The sequence below is a fragment of the Camellia sinensis genome, chromosome 6 (assembly GCF_055761805.1).
Source record: "Camellia sinensis isolate YWXY chromosome 6, ASM5576180v1, whole genome shotgun sequence".
Lineage (NCBI taxonomy): Eukaryota > Viridiplantae > Streptophyta > Magnoliopsida > Ericales > Theaceae > Camellia > Camellia sinensis.
In genome coordinates this window covers 191,809,046-191,823,249 of record NC_138966.1, presented here as the reverse complement: position 1 = coordinate 191,823,249, position 14,204 = coordinate 191,809,046, and the positions used below count along the sequence as shown (strand labels likewise).

The window sequence follows — 14,204 nt, the reverse complement described above, 5'->3', positions numbered from 1 at the left end:
GGTGTAGGCGTCTTTGGTACGATGTGTCTTCTGAGACTCTCCTTTCATCGACTCTCCCTGCCTAACCTCCCGTGGAGGCCGGTGAGAATGTTCCTTTGTCCTGTCATGCCGAGGGACTGCAGGAACTATTTTTTGTCCCCCTTTCTAGGCATCGTTCTTGGCCGCCGAAATCGTCGTGTCTTGTAATGGAAATAGTGGCTGCATGACGTTATTCTGCATCATGAAACTGACAACCGATTGCAAGTCTGCCAATTTGTTCGCCATTCCCTTCATCTCGTCGTCGCTCTTTAGGCATCTATCTTTTCATACCTGTAGGTCGTTCTCGTTATAGTACTCGCCTCGGTCTACCTTCTTTGGTACGTCTCCCTCCTAGCCGACGTCTTTCTCTCCAAGATTCTTATCCCGAGGTTCTTCGTTGCAGTTATCCTCCTCTACGTTAGGGTCAATGTGTTTACCACTTCCAGTAGGGATGTCGTCCAGTGGTGGTTCGTCCACCCGGAGGGCACTCCGACGATCAAGTCAGTACTCAGTTATCTCTCAAAGATAACAAATAGTGCTTAACTCATTAGCCAGGATACAAAAAGCATAGCTTAGACCCACGAGGGTGCCCTACTTTTATAGCCTGAATTAACCTGATCTCTGTAGAAGCCTAGCTTCTCTTGGACTCTAGCTCAATGCTTATCTTGGACTCTACAATGGATAAAGATAAACTCTCTAAGAGTTTTATCCTTATCTAGGCTGAGGTCCTCCTCCATTATAGGAATTTTTTAGCTTATCCGTTCATCTCGGATTCCGATATCTTTGTAGATAACCTTGACCTAGCCGAAATCACCTTGGCACTATAACCTAGACACGTGGCACCTCGGCTGGCACTTCGGTGCCACCTTGGCCACGTGTTGTCATCCACAAAAATATGTCCCCACAGTAACAAGGTTAGAAAAACTTTCTCTATGAAATTTTGTAGGAGAAATATCAAATTAGTGTAATTTTGTAAAAATAATAATAAATTAGTGAATTTTTTTATAAATATTAATAATTAAAATTGTAATTTTTTTTAGAAACATTTCCACACAAATCCTAATTTATGAACTTATACTCCATCCTAACTAAGATTTTTTAGACCTTGTAGTCGTATTAAATTTAATAGTCGAAATTACTCTTTAAATAATGATTGTTCATCGTTTATGATTATCTATAAAGGAGCATGATGATTTGAGATTTATTTTGATTTTCAAAACTTTAAAACATCAACTTTCAAATTGAAAAAACTATAAAAAAAAAAAATATGTCAAAAAAAAAAAAACACTAATCAGTGTGTTTTGCTTCACTTTTCTGAGTTCAGTTTTCTAGAAATTGAGTTTTTTGTTTTTTATATTTTTTTTTTAGTGAATATTTTTGAAGTTTTAAGCATTTTTTTACCCTTTTAGATACACCTTACTTAGATGTATCTAAATAATAAAATATTTGTGAAACAATATTTTAAAAAATTAATAAATACACAAAAATACGAAAAATATACTGAATTTTAGGTTTTTATTTTATTTTATTTTATATTTTTGATATTTAGTAAATTTTTTAAAGATTTTTTTTCACAAATATTATACTTTTTAAGTATATTTATGTTAGATGTGTCTAAAAATTAAAAATTGCTTAAAATATTAAAAAAATATAGTGAAAACAAAAAAACATAAAAAAGCAAAATTTTCGGAAAATTGTTTTTTGAAAACCAAAACCAAGCAAAGTGAGATGTTGTTTTGAAAAAGTTGAAAAAGCTGAATTAATTTTTTTTTTTATGAAAAATTGAAAATTTTGTGTCTATAAAGGAGTATGGTGATGGAACATTGATGTGCAAAATTGCAAAAAAAAAGAAAAAATAAAAAAACTGATAATGTTCTCAGTTTTAAAACTGAAAAAAAAAACTGATAATCTTCTAGGTTTTATTGGATAGTTGAATCAAATTAATTATGCTTTGTTTTTTTTATCAGTTAGTAAAACAATTATCTGGAACATTAATATACAAAATTGATAATATTCTTAGTTTTAAAAATTAGAAAAAACTGATAATATTCTCAGTTTTACTAAATAGGACTTATTGGTTCAAAAAATCTTAAATACGACCTAAACTATCATAACTTTTGTAAATAGGACTTTTATGTAATTAATATTTTTTTTTATGAATATGTAATTTTTTTTTCTTCTAACATTCCAATGGGGTGCAATTACCCCAATTTTGTATTATAGAGGTGGAGTTTGGTTAATTGTTTTTTTATTTTTTTATTATTTTTATAATCATTTCGTTGTTAGTGAACTTTTTTAAAAAACAAACAATTTTTTTTAAACTTTTAGATCCTACTAGATTAGTAGATCTTAAATTATTATATTTTTTAAAAAGCCTATTAGTTTTTTTTAAAAATTTTTACTTTTAGATTCTTCAAAATTAGGAGGAACTAGAAGTAAAAAAAAAAAAAAAAAAAAACTGACATAAATTTTTAAAAAATTCCACTAAAGACAAATTTAATTTTTTTTTTTTCTTCTAAGTTTTTGAATTGTTACTGAACTTAGCCTCAATGAGTCCTAAGATTTTTAAACAATTATTTACAATAAAAGCATGACAATGAATTTTGTTTGTCGGGTCATTTGAATTTTTTTTTTTTTTTTGAACAGGGGAAATAACGGCCAAGCAAAGAAAGTAGAACAACATCAAAAATAAAAAAAAACTAACCAGCACCTAATAAAGCAACAAGGGCAGCTGGTGGGTTTGGGACCCAGTCCGGAGGGAGATGACCATGCAGCGAGGCTTGTGCCACCCAATGGGCTACACGATTTGCAGCTCGAGGTCTCCATTGAAGGAGCAACCCTTCCTGAGAAGCCAATCTCTTAATATCATCAATAATCAGTCCACACTCCCAAGGAGGAACAGTCTCTGATACGCTGAGGAGGATGACTGATTTGTTATCTCCTTCTATAATCGCCCCTGGTAAACTGCAGTTTTGAGCAAAGAGACTGAAAGAGAAATTGAGAGAGTTGAGAGAGTAATATTTCTGTTATGTTAACTCTGTATCAGAAACACAATAGAGACTCCTTAATATAGGAGCTCGGATACAAGACATCATGATGATGTAAATTAATAAAATAAGAAAAGCGACGCCGAAAGTTAGTGGCGACCGAAAGCAATCCTAAAGCAAAGCAACCTAAAGCTATCGTTGTATATTATATATACATATTATATTAATACTATCTATACATACTGACATATATAGTATTATATTCATATATATGATATTCATATGTTAACAGCCCCCCGCAAACTCAAGGAGGACAAACATCAACCAACTTGAGTTTGGAGACAAGTTCAACGAAGCGACCAGGAGAATGGGCTTTGGTGAAAATATCAGCAGGTTGATCAGCAGAGGAGATTGGAAGGAGATGGACAGTACCATGAGTGACGTGTTGACGAATAAAATGACAGTCAATCTCAATGTGTTTGGTGCGATCATGAAAAACATCATTGTGAGCAATTTGAAGAGCACTTTGATTGTCACAAAAGAGGGCAGTAGCACCAGAGGGGGAAACACCCATGTCAGTGAGAAGCCAACGAAGCTAGAGAAGTTCTTGAGTAGTATCAGCAAGAGCACGATATTCAGCCTCGGTACTGGAGCGAGCAGTAAGAGATTGTTTCTTGCTGCGCCAAGAAATAAGAGAATCACCCAAGAAAAAGCAGAACCCTGTAGTAGAGCGCCGGTCAGTAGGATCCCCAGCCCAATCAGCATCGGAAAAGGCACGAAGCTGTAGAGAGGAGTGGGCGGAATAATGAAGGCCATGAAACATGGTACCTTTGAGATAACGAAGGATACGAACTAAGGCGGCATAATGAGGGGTACGAGGAGCGGACATAAACTGGCTGACAATGTGAACGGCATAGGCAATATCAGGACGAGTAACAGTGAGATAGACAAGGCTGCCAACCAGCTGACGATATAGGGTAGCATCAGAGAGAAGAGTGCCATCAAGAGGTGTAAGACGACTCTGGGACTCCAGGGGAGTGGAGGCAGTCTTGCAATCCGTAAGACCAGCGCGAGTGAGAAGATCAGAGGTATACTTAGCCTGAGAGAGAAAGGACCCCGTGGAATCATGGAAGATTTCAAGACCCAAGAAATAGCTGAGAGGACCAAGATCTTTCATCTCGAAATGACGGCTAAGAAACTGTTTAAGGCATACAATACCATCAAGATCGTCACCGGTGATAATCATATCATCCACATAAAGGAGAAGCAAGGTGGTCCCTTGAGCAGTGTTGCGGATAAAAAGAGCAGTATCATAAGAACTGGAGGTGAAACCACAGTCATGAATAGTGGAGCTGAACTTGGCAAACCAAGCGCGTGGAGCTTGTTTGAGACCATATAGAGCACGCTGAAGTTTGCAGACTTTATGAGGGGGATAAGTAGACCCAGGGGGAGGTTGCATGTAGACCTCCTCAAGAAGAACACCATTAAGAAAAGCATTTTTCACGTCCATTTGATAAAGATCCCAGTGTCGGGAGGTAACAACTGCAATCAGGCTGCGAACAGAGGTGAGACGAGCAACAGGAGCAAATGTCTCTTCATAGTCAATACCATATTCTTGGTTAAAGCCTTTTGCAACAAGGCGGGCTTTGTAGCGCTCAATAGATCCATCAGAACAAGTTTTGATTTTGTAGACCCATTTGCAACCAATGGCAGTCTTGCCAGGAGGAAGATCAACAATGTCCCAAGTGTGAGTTTTGTCTAAAGCCTGCAATTCATCAGTCATAGCTTGCTGCCAAAGAGGATTAGAGCGAGCCTCACGATAGGAGGTCGGTTCATAAGTGGAAAAAGCAGTAGAACCAACAATAAAGTCACGAAGACGAGTAGAAGGTTGAGTTACCCGGTGTGGTCGAGTATAGGCAGGAGGAGCCAGAGGAAGAGACTCACCAGGAGGGGAGGATCCCGAGGAAGCAAGAGCAGGACCATCAGAGTGAGCAGGGGTATGGGACAGACCAGAAGGCAAGGCATGCTCGAGAGAGGCCGGCAGGGGCGGTGGAATAAGCTCATCAGAGAACTCGAGAGAGGCTGGCAAGGGCGAGGGAGTAAGGTCATCAGAGAATAGATCCGTGGAAGGGTCAGTAAAAAACAGAGAGGGTGAGGGAACGGACAAACAGAAAAGAGAGAGAGAGGAAAACATTTTGTGTTCCCAAAAGATGACATGACGAGATGACGAGAGATACGGAGGCGTTGAGAGAGAGGATCCCAACAACGATACCCCTTGTGTTCAATGCCATACCCTAAGAAGCAACAAAGGCGAGAACGTGGTTCAAGTTTGGTACGTTCATGAGGTTGGAGAAGAACAAAACAGGCAGATCCAAAGACCCTAAGGTTGGTGTAAGGGGGACGGGTGCCATGCAGACGCTCATAAGGAGTGTGATTATGAATGACAGGTGTAGGGATACAATTGATAGTGCAAGTAGCAGTGAGAGCTGCCTCGCCCCAAAAATGTTCCGGACAAGAGGAAGACAGAAGGAGAGCTCGAGTAGTGTCAAGAATATGTCGATGTTTCCGTTCAGCACGTCCATTTTGTTGAGACGTACCAGGACAGGAACGATGAGGTTGAGTACCATGACTCTGAAGAAAGGAAAGAAAATCAAAATCTTTATATTCCATGGCATTGTCGGAGCGAAAAACCTTAATATTTTTAGAAAATTGAGTTTTAACCATTGCAGCAAAATTGTAATAAAGTTGTTTGAGCTCAGAGCGATTTTTCATAAGAAACAACCAGGTAAAACGGGAAAAATCATCTATAAAAACAACAAAATAGCGCGCCTCCCATAGTAGGAGTAGGTGAAGGTCCCCAAATATCAGAATGAATGAGATCAAATGGTGCAAGAGAAACAGAGTCACTTTTATTAAACGACAAAGCAGGTTGTTTGGCAAGTTGACAGGACACACAATCTAAAACATCAGAACTTACATGACCTAAATGACCACTGGAAATTAGAGATTTTAAACGACCAACAGAAAGATGGCCTAAACGACAATGCCAAAGCTGAAAAGGAGATAAAGGAGGAGCAGTGGTAGCAGTGGTAGTAGTGGTAGGAGCTGTGATCTGAGAGAAATCGGGAACATGAAGATGGATGAGTTCGTAGAGACGTCCATGCTTACGGCCTATCCCAAGAGTTTGCCCCGTCCGAGGGTCCTGCACCAAACAACCAGTACGGGAAAAGGTAACAGTTAGACCATGCTCACATAATTGACTAATGGAAATAAGATTTAAAGTAAGAGCAGGCATAAGATAGACATGTGATAAAGATAAGTGAGAGGTTGAAACAGAACCAACATGACTTACATACAGAAGAGACCCATCAGCAGTATGGATAGAAGGAACAGAAGGAGGAGAAGAGAGAGGAGTAAAAATAGTGGGGTCAAAGGTCATGTGATTACAACAAGCGGAGTCAAAGTACCAAGAAGTGTTACCTGCGGTGACAGATAAAGCAGTAGATGGAGGAGTACCGGAATTCTGCAAAAAATGTTGAAACATGGCTGCGACATTGGTTTGAGAGAAGACGGGAGTGGAAGGGTCTATAGGAACAGAGGAAGGTAAATCCTCGGAGGCAGCAGCAGCAGTGCGTTGAGCAGGTATTGGTTTAAACGGAGTCCCAGAACGGTGAGAGTGGTTGCGAGAAAAATTCCCGGTGGAAGGACCATTGCGAGAGGCACGGGCGGGATTGCGGAAGCAATCTTGCTGGAGATGACCAGGGCCAGTCTTGTTGCAAAACCGACAAAGACGAACTAGACAATTAACCAGAAGATGAGTCGATGGAAGATTGCGGTTGTGACAGTAATTGCAGGCATTGGACCTCTGTGGTGAAGGTGAGGAGGGAGAGCTCCGAATCTGTGGAGTAGCAAGAACAGAGTCCACAGGGTGCGGATGGAGAGTACCAAATCTAGTTTCCTCGGACAATAGTTCTGAAATTGCTTGCTCAAGAGTGGGTAAAGGAGTTCGATGAAGGAGAGATGCGCGTACTGGCTCAAATCGAGGAGTGAGAGCCATGAGAAACTGAACCAAGCGTTGTTGGTCACGGTAAGTAGTAAACATGGTAGCATCCTTAGTACAGTCCCATGGAGGTTCAGAAAGAGCAAGCTGATCCCAAGCATAATACATTTGGGAGAGAAAATCATTAATGGTTTGAGTGGTTTCTTGGCGCATACCGTGAAGATGACTCAGAAGCTGATATTGGTGAGCAAGGCCAGTAGTCTGATAGCGTTCTTGTAAAAAATCCCAGATGGCTTTGGCAGGAGAGGAAGCAGAGTCAAGTTGGAACCGACCAAACTGAAGGCTGATAGATGTAATAGAAGTATTGCGAAACCAAGTGATGATCTGATAGTTTTTACTATCCCAATCTTCCAGTCGGTCGATATATTTGGCAGTGGAGTCCGTGGCAGTGGAATCTGTGGTCTCTGGAACTGGTTTGCACACATCCCCAGTAATGATGCGCCAAAGTTTCTTTCCTTTGAGGAAGCCAGACATAGCTTGTGCCCATAGGACATAATTAGTCCCGTCAAGAATAGCGGAAATAGGATGAGTAGTGGAGTCCAGGCGATCCATGAGAGAAAAATAGTACAAATGAGGTAGAATCTGAAAAAACTGAGGTTACCAGTGAATTCAGAAGGTCGAAATTAGTCAGAAAAGGAGTGAACTGACCAAAAAATATGACCAGAAAGGCAGAAAGTAGAAAAGTCAACGAAGCTGGTCAAACAGGTGATGCAGGGCTGATGTCACAGGGCGCGGCGCACGTTAGCAGAGTGTGGCGCGGCGCACGTTAGCAGGTGAGAGACACACGGCGCACGGAAGCAGCTAGGGCTGACGTCAGCTGACGTCAGAAACACGCGGCTCACGTTAGCAGATGATGCTGGGGCGCACAATAGCACCGTGCAGTGTAGGCAACGCGTAGGCAGCGCGTAGAGCGCGTTTGAACCGAGTGAGCGCGTGGCCGAATGTTCTGGCGGCGCGTGGAGGCGCGTGCGGCGGCAGATGATGATGAATCTGGTGGCGTTGGCTTCGTCGTGAAGAGACGAAGGTGGTGGTATTGTCCAATCTGTGTATTAGGTAAGGACAAGATACACAGCAATCTGTGACAGAACAAAATATGTGATGCAGAGACTTAGGAAAAGCACCTGTGCTCTGATACCATGAAAGAGAAATTGAGAGAGTTGAGAGAGTAATATTTCTGTTATGTTAACTCTGTATCAGAAACACAATAGAGACTCCTTAATATAGGAGCTCGGATACAAGACATCATGATGATGTAAATTAATAAAATAAGAAAAGCGACGCCGAAAGTTAGTGGCGACCGAAAGCAATCCTAAAGCAAAGCAACCTAAAGCTATCGTTGTATATTATATATACATATTATATTAATACTATCTATACATACTGACATATATAGTATTATATTCATATATATGATATTCATATGTTAACAGAGACATGCCCATCTGCAAGCTAGAGCTTCACCTTGGAATGAAGAGGAGATAAATTCTTTCTTGGTTAAGCCATGCAGAATCCGTCCCGAAGCATTCCTTAATACCATTGTAATAGAGGCTTAGAAGGAACCTTTTTTCGTAGCCACATCCCAATTGATTTTGAATTGGCCTTGATCAGGGGGCATCCAGTTGCCCACTTCAGTTGGGTTCAAAGAAGGCTCGTGAGAAAAGGAAACAACTGGGCTTATTGTTACATACTCAAATTCCGCCATTGCCACTCGAGCTCGATGTAAAGTCGAGGAGGGCTCCATAGGGTGATGGTTGAAAACAAAGTTGTTTCGATCCTTCCAAATGAACCAGCCAATCCAAGCTACTTTACCGAGGCAAGAAGCTCGGTCCTCCTCATTCTTGAAATTTGCCACCAGCTCACACGACCTTTTCTCAATCGATTGAATAGCTCCACAATCAACTTTGAAGTGCAAATCACTCCCGAACCAAACGACTCTAACCCATCCACACTCGAAAAGCAAATGTTCCACCGATTCAACGTTGCATTGACATATTGGGCAAACATTAGAAGGGGCACACCATCTTCGAAACAAGTTTTCTCTGGAGGCCAACACATTCTTACACGCTCTCCACTAGAAATGGCAGATTTTTGGAGGAACTTTGAGAGACCAAATCAAGTTCCAAAAGGTGTCGGGGGGGCTAAAAGAGGAAGAGGGTCTCTGAATTCACTGGTTTTGCGTTTCTGACAGAGCTACATGATATCCAGATTTTACTGAATAAACCCCTGTTGAGTCAAAATGCCAAATCAGTGCATCTTCTGTAGGTGCCAATGGAAGAGGAATTGTCCTGATTGCTTCCATTTCAAATTCAGAAACCAGGGTTCGAAGAACATCAACCTTCCATCTCTGACAGGTAGAGTCAATAACATCTTCTACTTTCGAGATCACAGATCCATCAGGAACAGGAGTGAAGAGCTTGAATTTTGGGAGAGTTGGCACCCATTTATCTTTCCAGAACTGAACATTTGCACCGCTGTGAATTTGCCATCTCAACCCTTCCATAAGCACATTTCTTCCCTGCAAAATACTAGCCCAAGCCCATGAAGCCCTACGCCCTTTCACCGCTTCCAAGAAAGAGGAGTGAGGAAAGTAGATACCTTGCAAGATGCGAGCACAAAAGGAGTTCAGATACTTCAGTAATCTCCAACCTTGTCGAGCTAAAAGGGCCAAATTAAAAGCTTTGAAATCTCGGAAACCTAGCCCTCCTTTAAATTTTGATAGCGCTAAAAGGTCCCAATTGATCCAATGAATCTCTCTGCCTTCTGGATCCCCACCCCACCAAAATTTGCTAATATATGCCTTCAACCGTGTACAAAACCATTTTGGAAAAGCGAAACAAGCCATAGCATATGATGGGATTGCTTGTACTACTGCTTTGATCAAAATCTCTTTCCCCGCTTGTGATAACAATTTTGACTTCCATCCTTGTAACTTGGAGAGAACTTTTTCTATTATGAATTGAAAAGCTTCCGCTTTTGACTGATCCCAGAATGAGGGTAAACCCAAATATTTGGCATTAGCAGGGGTAGTTTTGAGACCCGAGAGGGCACAGATTGAGTTGCACACCTGTAGCTGAACATTTGTGGAGAATTGCACACTTGATTTGTCAAAGTTGACATGTTGACCAGATGCCCTGCAGTAAATGTCCAGAACCTCCAACACAGATTTACATTCCTGAGTATCAGCCTTAAGAAAGAGAAGCACATCATCCGCAAAAAATAAATGTGAAAGAGTTGGGCAGTGCATTGTAATTTTCATCCCCGAGATCTGATTTTGAGTGAGACTCCGGTTGAGGAGTTTTGATAGAACATCCGCCACTAAAATAAAAAGATATGGGGAGAGGGGATCACCCTGTCGGAGCCCTCGGGAAGGCATAAAAGAGGCTCTTTTTTCACCATTAGCAAAAATAGAGAAGCTGACAGTAGCAACACATTCCATTACCCAATTAACCCATTTAGAGTGAAACCCCAACTTTTGCAGAACAGCAGCTAAAAAGTCCCATTCGATCCAATCATAGGCCTTGTTGAAGTCGAGTTTGATAGCCATATTGCCAACAGCCCCTGATTTTTTTAATTTGAGAGCATGGAACGCTTCATGGGCCACAACTACATTGTCTTGAATCATTCGCCCCGGAACAAAAGCTGATTGGTTTGGAGAGATAAGGTTTTTCAGGATTGGCTTCAGACGATTGGCAAGGATCTTTGTAATGATTTTCAGGTTGAAATTACATAAGCTGATTGGGCAAAATTGGGATAACAACACCGGATTGCAAACCTTGGGAATCAAAATCAGATTGGTGTGATTGAGTTCTTTGAGTAGATACCCTCCCAGAAAAAAACTCTGCACAGCTTCACAGACCTTTACTCCCACTACATCCCAATAAGTCTGATAGAAAAACCCTGGAAAGCCATTCGGCCCCGGAGACTTCACTGCCCCTAATTGGAATACTGCTGCCTTGATCTCTTCATCACTGACCGGTTGAATTAAGCTCCTATTCATAACATCGGAGACCATAGGCTCCACCACAGATAAGGCCTCCATTAAGTTTCTGTTTCCAACACTTGTGAATAAAGAAGAGAAGAAACTCAAGAGATGGTGATTAATATCCGATTCCGAGTTTATCCACGTCCCATCCTCTGTTTGTAAGCGAAGAATCTGGTTTCGTTGGCGACGTTGGATCATCGAGGCATGAAAAAACGAAGAGTTCTTGTCTCTATAATTTAGCCATCAGATACGGGATCTTTGATGAAGAAACATTTCCTCCCTAGAAAGAGTTGTCTGAAGATCAAGTTCAATTGGTCTTGAGCCTGCATATTAGCCTCTGTCCAGGGTTGGGACTGAAGAGACAAAAGCTTAGATTTTATAAGAGTAATGTTCAAGCTATTGCTTCCGAAATGTTCTTTACTCCACCTTCTAAGCCCATCTTTACAGCACTGAAGTTTCTTTACTAATTGGAACATAGGAGATCCAGCCTGGGTGATAGCCCATTTGGAGCGGATAACCTCCACACAATCAGAACTCGTTAACCACATGGTTTCAAATTTAAAGAGCCGAGGCACCCGTTTGAGAGGAACGCGGCAATTTAACACCACATGACAATGATCTGACCCAACAAGAAGTTCATGGAATACCTGGGCACAAGGAAATAGAGCTCGCCAATCCATAGATGCAACTGCTCTGTCTAACCTTTCACGTATATTAGCATCTCCACGTTGGTTATTTGACCAGGTAAAGGGGAGGCCATTAAATTCCAAATCCATGAGAGCACAATCAGATAATAAAGCTTGAAAGGATTGTAGCTGACTCATCCTGCGTTCTGCACCTCCAAATTTTTCCTCCAGAAGCCCAATTTCATTGAAGCCCATTTCAATTGAACATCAACATTTTGGAACAAATTCGTCAATATTGGTCCAAATTCATAATAAGTGCCTTGTCATGGGATAGTTTCGGAAAAAAAAAAATCCTTATGTCAGGTGTCCTTTCTCATTTCTTTAAAAAAAATCTTTATGTCATGTATCATTTAATTTTTTATTTAAAATAAAAAATTTATATGGACTCGTTTGGGAAGTTGAGGTTTGAGACTTTTTGGTTAAAATAATCACAAAAAAATAAAATAGACTTTTTAATCCAATAAGACAAAATATCACCATCTAACTCATAATCATTACCACATTTTTTCTCTCACAAAAGTCAAAAAAACTAAAAAAATCTATCCCAAACAAGATTTTTTAATCCCAGACTAAAATAGTCAAAAAGCTAAAAATCCAATACACTTCCCAAACGAACACTATAGATAAATATACAAGGTTTGAAACTTTAATGTTAAAAAAAATAAAAAAATAAAAAATAAAAATAAAAACTTCTTACCATTTGAGCAATACTCATATTATGATATTAATTTTTTTATCATTTAAATTGTACTTGTATCACATTTGCCGACTACTAATATCAATTAAATGAACACAAAAGAAAAAGTGGAAGCCAACAACCGCATTTATTTGACTAAGACTTATTTTGGAAAGTGGATTAAAAACCATTTTCTAACTTTTAACCCACTTTCTTCTCTCACAAAAAAGATTTAAAAAAATTAAAAATAACTTTTAATCATCTTCCTAAAATACTCCTAAAATCATGAGAACCAAACATGGAATATTCTTCTAGTTGATTTTTAGAGGGTGATATATTGTTGTGCAATCTTTCTATAAATCAATTGAATTTTTTTAGCTTGTTTTCATTTCACTAGCTCGACCAGATCATGTAGCTTGGATTCGGGACTCACCATGGATTTTATTTTTTTTAATGATTTGATTCATACATTTTAAAGCATTTTTGTATAAATTATTCATTAAAAAATCACATAGATTAGATTATAATAGTCACATAAATTATCATATTTGTCTTTATATAAATAGGCAAGTATAATTTAAAAAAATAAATCATTTATTTTTCAAAAATAAATATGATGTAATCATGCTAATACAATCATTAGATCAATTTTTTTAGATGGTCTATAAATAAACATTTAAAATTCAAATAAAAAAAATCAAATTATCAAAATGAGATTTATGAGGAAGGATCTAATCCACTTTATCACAATATTAATATACCATAATGCAGGTATTTACCATCAAAAGGTTCTCCTTTTAATATTGCAAAAGAGGGAAAAAGATATGCTCACCTCATCATCCATACAATGTTATAAAAATCGGATTGGTGAGCGAACTAGAAAAGGAATCGGATGGAAAAGTCATCGGTTCAACCGTCGAGTTAAACCAGAATTGAATCATGACTTAATAAATATATTAAAATATATTTAAATAAAAATATAAGTAATAAAATTAAAAATTAAAAATATTAAATTATCTTAAATATTTCTTCTAATATTTTTTTTACTAAAAAATATAATAATATATTTTAAAATATTATTAATTTTAATTTTGGAAGAGGAAATCAAATATTCAATATTCCTTTCATATGATTTTAATTCAAATAATTTGATTGAAAGAATAACAAAAATTTTGGAGGGATATCAAAATTTTAAGTCTTCCTCCAATAAATTTGATTAAATCCTACATGGATTTCTTGAGTTTTTTTGAAATTTTTTTTTCTCTTATAAATAGGTAGAGACTTTTACGATAAATTCATTCTCTTAATGAGATTCCTCACAAGAGAAAACCCTTGAAAGAGAGTTTCCAATTAAAATTTTCTTATATATAATATATAATAAGAAAGAAAGAAAACAAAGAAAGAATAAAAAAAAATTAGAAAAAATAAAAAAAAAGTTCAAAATTTTCACTTTCATCGATTTGGTGAACCATCCCCAGGTCGACCGGTTCGGCAGTTTTACCGCCGATTTTCTTGGTTCTCTCTGCATAGGCCGATTTTTGCTTTTTAACAGTTTAAAGGGTATATTCGGACCGAAATTCCGACTGGTCGATGGCTCAACCGATCGAACCAGGCAGTTTGGTCTGATTTTCAAAACCATGCATCCATATAATAAAAAAAATTTGAAAAAAACCGCCATCTCTTCATTCATGCACTTTAATCCCTTCTTATAATTTTGCAAAAAGTATTACTATGTTTCTAGAATTTGTACTTAATTTTTTTTTTTCAAAACATCAATATGTGATTAAAATTTATT

The 14,204-nt window shown here is 38.5% G+C and overlaps 1 protein-coding gene across 1 annotated transcript; it reads right to left on the bottom strand.

The window, feature by feature from the left end:
- Nucleotides 1–11,283: 11,283 nt before the first annotated feature.
- LOC145793935 (uncharacterized) lies at nt 11,284–11,928 on the bottom strand. The gene has a single exon (XM_082876845.1). It carries the CDS (start codon nt 11,926–11,928, stop codon nt 11,284–11,286), a length of 645 nt encoding a protein of 214 aa, XP_082732971.1.
- Nucleotides 11,929–14,204: the final 2,276 nt, after the last annotated feature.